This window comes from Chrysochloris asiatica, unplaced genomic scaffold (assembly GCF_000296735.1).
Source record: "Chrysochloris asiatica unplaced genomic scaffold, ChrAsi1.0 scaffold00059, whole genome shotgun sequence".
NCBI classification, from domain to species: domain Eukaryota; kingdom Metazoa; phylum Chordata; class Mammalia; order Afrosoricida; family Chrysochloridae; genus Chrysochloris; species Chrysochloris asiatica.
Window position 1 is genome coordinate 11,241,606 of NW_006408577.1, and position 10,550 is coordinate 11,252,155.

Genomic DNA, 10,550 nt, shown 5'->3' on the forward strand with positions numbered 1-10,550 from the left:
AAACAAAATTGTCATGAACCAGAGCTATGTCTTAGTAGAATAGAACTGGATTGCTAAACACAAAGTGACTGGTTTGAGCCTCCCAGGTGCTGAGCTGCTCTGCTAGAGAAAGATGAGGTTTTCTGTGCTTACAAGGTGTTTACAGCCTCAGAATGTCTCTACAAGGTTCCTATGAGTCAGAACTTGGTAGTTAGCAAGTTATAATCCCACTTGAACCTCTGTCTAAATTTGAATTTTGTGCAGTTATGGAGTGGCACTGTAGGATAAGCACTGTGCTGAGAATTGCAAGGTTGGCAATTCAAGCCCGTCAGCTGCTCCTCGGAAACCCTGTACAGTCGGGGTAGGGAACGTCCAGCCGGCAGCCTGTATAACACCCTTGAAATCACTTGGTCTGGCCCTGCCAAGGCAATCACAGGTGGTACTAGAAATTCAATAAATTTAGAAGCTTTTTTTGTAGCGACATAAATTTATATTAAGTGATGTTACAAATACCCAAATGGTCCTTGGCAGAAAAAAAAACCTCCCCACCTCTACTGTACAGGGTTGCTATGAGTAAGAATCAATTTTACGACACTTGAAAAAACACCACCACCATACGTATGTGAACATGTGTGTTTTCAACTTTCAGCTGACAAAACATAACATAACTTGACATTTTGAACATAATTTTTATACTAATGACATAGTATCTCTAAGATCCATCAGTCTAAAATATGTATGTAAGTTGCTTTCTTAAAGTAAATGAGCAATTATTAATAATGGTAAGTGTAAATGTGATTTATTTTTCTTTAAAATTATTTGACTAACTTTTATGTACTAAAATGCATATGTGAGTTATGATTTTGGGATTTAGAAGGTACCTCAAGCTGTATCGAGAATTTCTGGCACTAGAAAATATGAATATTTCAAAGTAAAATTCAGAATTCCTTAAAAGTATTTCAACTTCTCTGATATGTTCTATTTTTATTAAAGTATAGTATATACCTAAACACTTTTATATAGAAATTAGTAAAATGAATCAATAGCATTTGAGGGGATTACTAAAAATAATTTCAATAGATAAATATCTACATATAACAAATGAAATATGACTTATGAAAAACATGTTTTGTCCCTTCGTGACTGAAAGTATAATTGTCCATTTGAATTTACAATTACTGATTAGTTTTATGAGTAGTATGGTTGTTATTAGTCAGGGTCAACTCGATTACAACAGCATCATTATTAATGATTGCTGTTGTTTAAAAAATTAAATCTTAGTGACATTTTTTGTTGTTAAAAAGTTTTCATAAACAGAATGGAGTCCTGGTGTGGTGCTGTACACTAATGCACTGGACTGAAAAATCCACTGAACCCCAAGCTTATCACCTGCTCCTTGGAAACCCTACACAGGGTCGCTATATGGATTGGAACTTACTCAACAGCACTCAACAACAACAATAACAATAAGTAGAATGGTTAAGCAGTCCATATCGAAAGGGCAGCATTTACCTAAGGAAAAAATATAGAATGGTAGGGAAAGGCATATGGAAACAAGAAACATAGGAGGAAGAGGGATAAGTGATGTTCCATTGAGGAGATGCAATCAATGAGATAAAATGATATGTATTATTTGCTCAATGTAAAACTAATGATCTGCTCTGTAAAAAGAACCTAACTACTGAGTCTGACTTAGTCCAGTTCCACAATAAATATCATTAAATTCGCTCTATGAGCCTGCTGTCTGTGTGGCATTGTGGGTTAATGTATAAACTGGAAAGTTAGTTTGAACTGCAGAATTGGTGGTTCAAGCTCACCAGCTGCTCCTTAGAAACACTATACAAGGTCTCTGTGGGTCAGAACCAACTTGAAGGAACTTAACAACAACAACAACTTCATTTCTATAAATATCTGAAAATGTATTTCTTAGAATTCAACTAATGAATGTACTACTAATGCCCTACTAGGAAAAAATAGTCTGATATTTTGAATCTTGTAGCTGTATTCATGAAGGTACACATTCCCAAATTAATGTTACCTTTGAATTTTAGAGATACCACACAGGTTCCTTTAATGAGGATCTACAGTGGGAACTTTGCCTAAATTTCATCCCTGAATTCCACATACATTCAGGTAAGGCTATTAAAAAAAAAAAAAATTGTCAGATTCTTGCTCACTGATACTATATCTACAGTTTTCCTTTTAAGTATTTGATAGTTCTTATCACCATGCTAAATCTTTCATATTTTCTGTATTAAAGATATTCAGTTTAAGTTGGACTTGCTATTTAAGAGATTTGCCACCAGGTGGTAGGAGTGTACCATAAAATAAAAGAACAGACTGTGTGGTGCTAATTTTAATAAAAATAATAGCTAATGTTGTTTACTGAGTGATTACTATGCTCCAGACACTTTGTCATTATGTAATTTAATTATCACAATATCCTTAGGTATTATTACAATGTCCATTTTACAAACCAGAAAATATTATCTCAGAGATTAATCACCCAAGGTTTAGAATTAACCTCCACACTCCTGGTATGGCACCATAGGATAGGTACTGGCCTGTGAACCATAAGATTAGCAGTTCAATCCCATCAGCTGCTTCTAGGAAATCCTATACTAGGTCAATATGAATTGAAACTGACTCAAAGGCACTAAATCTCTCTCACATTCTTAACATCTGTGTGGTATTATCATGACTGAGGTTCCTAAACTGGCAATTGGCTGAAGCACAATGATTTACTTATATAATTTCCTACTCAGTATTTTTGCTAGAATTCCTTTTCCACAAATAATAAATGATTTCATTGATGAATGTGGATGTTGATTTTATAGTTGTTTACCTAATAAAATGCTAAGTATTAGTTTCCATGAGACCAGAAGAAACGAATGGTGCATAGCTACCATTACTTAACATTTTGGTCAGGCATCCAAGAGATCGATCTTGATTAATAGTAGGAAAACAGTAGAACAAAACTTCAAATTCCTATGAAAATCAGACCTACTGGATCCATTGAGAATTGTGAACCCCTAAGTCCATGTGCTTGGATAAAAAGTTTTAAACATTGAACTGGAACATCCTGTGAAATTATCTTTAAACTAAACAACCATTAGTTATTTCAATTAATAAAGAATGTTTGCTAGTAAGAGTTGAAACTAACAAAGTAACCTAAAACACATATTAAAACTTTAAGGGTGGAGAACCGAAGTTAACAGTTAACCATGGTGAAACAATATGGTGAAAGTGATGACCCAATGTCTAGTATGTAACAATTGCCATTGAAATGCACATGCAAAAACTGCTGGATGGGTGCATGCTTTGCATATTTCATCAAAATTAAACAAAACAAAACCCAAACTAGATGAGATTGTGTAGCTATTCTGTCAAGAGGCCTTCAATTAAACTTTAAGATCAAAATTCTCCCTTATTCAGCTGGGTTTGGAAGTTACTTTGTAGTGATTTAAAAATTTGACTTAATGATCGATGAGGTCAATTCTGGTTTATTGACAGACCTGTGCAGAAACAAGGATATCAAGAGCCTCCTAGTTAACATTGGCATGCATTTCCTCAGCCCAACTGAGTGAGATTGAATAGAGAAAATATTGAGAACACATGGACCTTTTCTCCTACTTCCCAAGATGGGGTCACCACTTTTCCCCCTATTTCATCCTCCACATCCATTTTCTCAAAGGAAATGGGTGGGAGATTTGAACTTCAACCCACTTCCTTTGAGAAAAAGAATCATAGGAAGGGGCTGGAGCTCATCATCTAATGTCCAAATTCCTATTTTCAAAGGGCACATGATGGTGTTTGTTTTATTCAATAATGGTGTATCTCCAGGAAGCTTCTCATGTCAACCTCTCAGATAGGCAAATTTAGATGAGTCCTCTTCCTCTTTGCTCTATCAGCCACATCCTATGCATGCCTCCATCACTTCATTTACCACATTATAATGAAATAGTCTGTCTACATTTCAGTCTTCCTAATGAAACTTCAAGATTTTTAAAGCTTTGTCTTAGTCAATCACTGTTTCCTTATTAGAGTTTCAGGCACATTACTATTGTTGTTGTTGTTGTTGTTGTTAAGTGCCATCAAGGTGGTTCTGACTCACAGCAACCCCGTATAGGGTTTCCAATGAGTGGCTGGTGGGTTTGAACCACTGACCTCAACGTTAGCAATCCAGTACTTATCCTTCAATGCCATTTTAGGAACCATCTCTGGCACATAAGATGTATTTATTCAATTTTTATCAAAGGGAAATACACTGAACATAATTACTTTAAATAACTGTTGTTATTAAGTGTCACTGAGTCAGTTCTCACTCATAGTTAGCCTGTATAGAGTTTCTGAGGAGTGGCTGGTTGTTTGAACTGCAGATCTTGTGACTGACAATCCAGTGCTTATCCTACAATGTCTTACCAGAACTGTAATATCAAGTAAGAATATAGTTGTGGAGATGCTATTTAAACTGCTATACAAATAGAAGCTACGATTTCAACAATTTTTCTTTTAATAATAGTGTGCAATTTGTATCAATAAATCACTAATTTACCACAGAATATAATCTTTCAGAAAGGTATAACTCCATAATAATTATCATTTTAAGATCTTTTGTTCTTTTTTTTTTATTTTTAGTATCTTCATTTGTAGAGGCAACATTTATGGAATGGGAACTAGTAAGTATTTCTGAGATCCTTTGGTGCTCTATTTGACTAGATTCTCACAGTACATTAAGATGAAAAGTTCTTTTAGAAATAAGAATGAGGAAAAGAGAAACTGAAATATCAGACGGCTATAGTTCCCTTTCTTTCTCATACTTTTTTGTCAACCATAGCTCACAGAGGTTCATAAGAGTTATTAATTTAAAGGAGGATTATGGAGCTTCTGGAGTCATGGTGTGGCTGTAGGATAATCATTGGACTGTCAAGTTTAAGTTGTTCACAAGATAGTCCAGCTGCATATGACCATTAGTTCACCAGTGAGGCCTGCTTGACCTCTCCTACCAGCAAGCACTCCACTCACCTCTTTAATCTTTCTTCTGAAATTTAGGGTGCCAGAATTTTCATCTGTGATGGTTTAATTTAGTTTCTCATATCTTTGTTGTAGAGAGTCCATGTAGTGCATCACCCTACTTGTCCATCTTGCTGGAAGTCGTCTATCCTAACTTTTTTTTTTTTAAGGTCTAGCTAAGGTGATTTATATGGCCTAAGCTGATTTTGCCTATTTTTTTTTCCCAAGTAAAATGTCCCTTCTATGAAAATTAATTTTTGTACACAATGGAAGAACAGTAATTATTTTTTTATTTAAATAAAGAGAATTGAATAGTTAAAAGGAGATTAATGTTTCTATCATTTACCTGTAATGTTTGTAAGTTCTGCTCCTTCCTCCATAACAGCATTAAGAGGGGAGGGGGCACAAGTAAGCAACAGACAAATGGAGGCCCAAAATACATGTTCTTTCTTCATTGTGTAGATTATCTCTGAAATAGAGAGGTCATAGACATGTAATACATAATGTATCAATGAAATCATCTAGGTGAACAGAATCTTTATACAAATCTCCAAATGCAAATTTTTGAAATTTCAAATGTATTCTCATGTATCTATCTCCACATATTCCATGGGATATATTTACAACACAAGTACATAGTATTCAAAATTATAGACACAAATTTAAGTTGTATGTTTCATAATAGTTAAGAATCTGAGTCATAGTTTAGAACTTCAAAATGGAAATTAATAGAACTGTAATTGATAAACATGGGTAGATACTGATCAATATGCTTTGTATTAAGACCTGTTTTTATATGCAGATCTATATCCCACATCTTTTTCATGGCTATTATTTTTTCTGTTGAAACTAACAATCTTTTCAATTTTCTTGTATTTTCTGTAATTTCTTCAGTGCACTAATAATTCCTTATTGCATTCTTTGTTGTGATACTTTTTTTTTTTAATGAAACACAGTTTCAGAACTTTCATTTTGTTTTCTTTAAAATGTACTTCTGTTTCCATAACCAGTTTCCTAACCAGGTTTTCTTTGCGATAACAAAGTGACAGACTTGCTAACAAAAGAAATGTTTTACATTCCAGCTAGTCTTCTTCCTCATTTCTTCCTCCCTTAACTCAGACGTTATCTGATTCAAGAAAGTTTCACAGAAAAGTGACTTTAGTGATAAACCACCACTTTTGTGCTCTAAGGGTTATAGATTTCAGCAGCAGTGTGAGACTTTTCCTGTTTCGAACTGATTTAAAGATCCACAGGCAAAAATAATGGAAAAATACACCTACTTTTTTTTTTTTGGTAAGAATATTTCTCCTTTGGATCCAAAGGGAAAAATAAAGGGGAGAAAGATTTATATTCAGCTATCAAAGCTATTAGAGACAAGAAGGAAAGCCAATTCTTATCAGCAAACATTCAGAATTGCTGAGGCAGATATTCCATAAAAACAATAAAATAGAGAATTTTACATTTTTGTTTGTAGGGAATCACATCAGCTACATACACCATTAAGGTGTTGGCACCCACTGCCTTCAAGTAGATCCTGATTCTTATCGAGCCTACCGAACTGCACCCACAAGGTTTCTGAGGTTGTATATCTTTATAAAATCATACTGACTCCTTTAAATAAATATATACTTTCTGTGTGTTTTGTGATACATAGAAAAGAAAAAAAAAAAAAGAAAAAAGGACTAGAGGTAAATACTATTAACCAATGGTACATGGAGAGGATTGTAATCATTCCAATGAAACAAAATATGATTGGTTGAGTGCAAGGCTGATGATCTGCCCTTTAAACTGTCACTCAATGCACAACAAGAACTTAAAAAAAAAAAAACAGAAAAAGAAAGAAAGCATAAAGCATACTGCCTTATCTTTATGCCACAGGGTGGCTAGCAGATTCCAACCATCAACCTTCTGGTATGAATTCTTATTGTTGTCCAGTGCCATAGAATTAGTTCTGACTCACTGTGAACCTGTATAGTGTTTTCGAGGAATAGCTGGTAGGTTTGACCTGCTCACTTTGTGGTTAGCAGTTGAATCAAATTATCAACATTCTGGTGTGAGTAGCCATGTAATAAATTCCATTTTACCTTAAGCTTCCTTAAAATTATAACCTATTTTCCTACAATACTTTCGCAATGTTAAAGCATATTATATTTTTAGTCAATGGCCATGTTACATACCTTCTAAATCATATCATAAACCATTTTAAACCACAAATACATACTGATGATAAATCACTCTAATTCATGGAAAGCTTATGTATGCTAGGACAAGATTTGCCAGCCCTGTGTCATCCTCAGAGTTCCCTGCATGTTTAAGTCTATTACTGTGACTGCTGTGTCAATTTATTTCACTAAGGGTCACCTTTGCTGGCCCTCAGGTTCACCAAGTGATGTCCTCTGGTGTTTGATTTCTCCTGGTAATGAGTACAAAGTAAGTGAGCATTCTGCTGTGATCTTTAAGGATTCCATTGGATCATTTTTGTAAGTAGCTAGCCAGGCATTTCATCGTAATTTGTGCTATCCTGGAATCTCTGCTGAAACCTGTTCACCATGGGTAAGTCTTTCAGATATCTTGCTGGTATTTTAAATAATGGTGTCATATCTTCCAGCATCACAGCAATATTCAACTTACTACAGTACTACAAACAGTTGTGAGTGCTGTTAAGTTCCATCTAGGTTTTACGGACATGGGTCCTGGTGTGGCACTCTAGGGTATACACTAGACTGCTTACTGCAAGGTCCACAGTTCAAACCCACCAGACACTCCTTGTAAACTCTATACAGGGTTGCTGTGAACCGGAACTAACTTGAGGACACTTAACAACAGCATCATATATATACATATATAAAGTATCATTTTGAATCGTCTATCATCTAATGTTCTAGTCTATATCTTTTGCAGATACTCTTCAATTTACGTTTGATTTTTTGAGAAGTACAATCCAATTACATGTTGAGTGACAGTGTAGCGTGTTTTTAATCACAAGATGTAGGAAGCAGGCTGAGATTGAGTGTCTGTTGAATAAATAGATGAGATTTAGGACTCTAAATGTTTCCAACTTCTTTCTTTAAATATGGAATCTATAGTCTAGCCCAAACTTGGTAGTCCAGAATTGTGTTGGCTGCAAAAATCAGAAAACCTGCTTAGATAAGTTAAAAGATCATTAGCTCACTCACTCTAGAGTAGGTGGAACAATATAGGATTAGACAGAAAGATTTTCAGTTGGATCTCAGAAACAACTGTGGTCACAGAGTTGAAAAATACGTCTTCCTCATTGTTCTTACACTTGATGGTGGAAGTGGTTGTGTGACATCAAGTTGGTCCTAACTCATGGCGACCCTGTATAGAGTTTCCAAGGCTGTAAATCTTTATAGGAACAGAAGGCCTCATCTTTCTCCTGCGCAGTGGTTGATGACCTTGAGCTGCTGACCTTGCAATTAATAGCCCAACACATAACTCATTATGTTAGCCGGGTTCCTTACACTTAGATAAGCTTTTATTATCTCTCAGTGTAGTCCGAGTTTTTTCATATAGCTAGATACAAGACAGATGACATTTTCTGGGTTTTACAACTTAAAGATTCATTCATCAAAATAGAGTTACTACTGCTCTCAATGACTAGGCTACAAGAGAATACCATTCATAGTTTCAATTTGTAAACAAAGTGCAATCTGTAGAACAATACATTTCAGGTGGGAAACCATGAGTAACAGGAGTGAACTTGGTGGGCCCTGACGGTGTTATGGGTTAGACATTGGTCTGCTAACCACTGGGTTGGCAGTTCAAATTCACTAGCTGCTCAGTGAGACGAAGCTGAGATTGTTTACTCTTACAAAGATTTACAGTCTTGGAAACTCTACTCTCAGGTCACTATGAGCTGGACTCAACTCAATGGCAGTGTTTCTTTTTTTTTTTTTTCAAACAATCAGCAGGGGAAAGATGAGGCCATCTGCTTCATAAAGATTAAAGCCTTGGAAATCTATTGGGGCAGTTAAGCTTTGCCCTATGTTGTTGTTAGGTGCCATTAAGTCAGTTCCAACTCATAGTGACCCTGTATTGGGTTTCCAAGGACCAGCTGGTACATTTGAACCACTGACCTTGTGGTTAAAAGTCCAATGCTTATCCTACAGTGACATACCAGGACTCTGTCCTATAGAGTCACTACATTTCAGAACTGACTCAACAGCGATGAGCTTGATTTTGATTTTACACCATGCAGAGAATTAGAATAGGAAAATGCAATAACATCGTGTATATTAATATGAGTATGTGGTTGTTAAATGGATGGGTATAACTCCCACAAGGAAGAGATCAATTCTTTCAGAAGAAAAGAGTATTGGACAAATGAAACTATAAGTATGCCCTACAAAAAGCCACCATTACTCGTTTGTCACTGTGGTGGTTTGTGTGTTACTGTGATTCTGAACAATATACCACTGGTATTTTAAATACCAGCAGGGCCACCCATGGTAGATAGGTTTCAGCTGAGCTTCCAGACGAAGGCAGACTATAAAGAAGGAGAGAAGGACTATTTTAGAATATTTAGTCATTGAAAATATTATGCGTATCAGTGGAACACTGTCAATAATTGAACACTGAATATTTAAACATGATGAAGAGCACAAGATTATTATCATATATAGTGCCAGTGTGGCACTGTGGGTTAATGCGCTAGACTGCAAAGCTGTTTGTAATGCAAGGTCAGCGGTTCAAGCTCACCAGTCGCTCTTCGGAAATCGTGTATAGGGTCACTATGGGTTGGATCCAACTCGACGGCACTTAACAACATCAACAGTGCCAGAAGATGAGACCCTCGGGATGGAGGGCACTCAAAATGCAACTAGGGAAGAGCTACCTCCCCAAATTAGAGTTGACTATGATGTAGGAGTCCTGGTGTGGCACTGTGGGTTAATGTGCCAGACTACAAAGCCATTTGAACTGCAAGGTCAGCTGTTCAAGCTCACCAGTTGCACTTTGGAAACTCTATAGAGGGTAGCTAGAGGTTGGAGTCCATTCGACAGCATTTTACAACAAAAATGATGATGTAAATGGAGTAAAGCCTTTGAGACTTTCACTTGCTGTTTGGCACAACTCAAAATGAAGAGAAACAGTTGTAAAAGTCCATTAATAATCAAACCATAGAATGTGGGAAGTATGGACCTAAGAAAATTGGAAATTGTCAAAAATGAAATGGAACACATAAATATCAATATCCTAGGCATTAGTGAGCTGAAATTTGTGGTATTGTCCATTTTGAATCTCACAATCACATGGTTTTCTATGTCAGGCATGAAAAATTGAAGAGGAATGGCATCACATTCATTATCACAAAGAACATATCAAGATTTGCCTTGAAGTACAACGCTGTCTATGACAGGATAATGTCCATATGCCTACAAGGAAAACCAGTTAATGCCACTATTATTCAAATTCACACACCTACTACTAAAGCCAGTAATGATGGAATTGAGGAATTCTATCAATTTCTTCCGTCTGAAACTGATCAAACATATAATCAGACTGTACTGATAATTATTTATTGGTGAATGGAATGCAAA

At 35.8% G+C, this 10,550-nt stretch overlaps 1 protein-coding gene across 1 annotated transcript in view; it reads right to left on the minus strand.

Moving 5' to 3' along the window:
- Window positions 1–5,456, minus strand: part of TFPI (tissue factor pathway inhibitor (lipoprotein-associated coagulation inhibitor)) — a 40,970-nt gene extending 35,514 nt beyond the window's left edge. The window contains exon 1 of the mRNA XM_006864068.1: window positions 5,339–5,456. Within this exon, the coding sequence (XP_006864130.1) occupies window positions 5,339–5,447 (109 nt within the window). The 5' untranslated portion in view covers window positions 5,448–5,456. The remainder of the gene's footprint in view (window positions 1–5,338) is intronic.
- Between the last annotated feature and the right edge of the window lie 5,094 nt (window positions 5,457–10,550).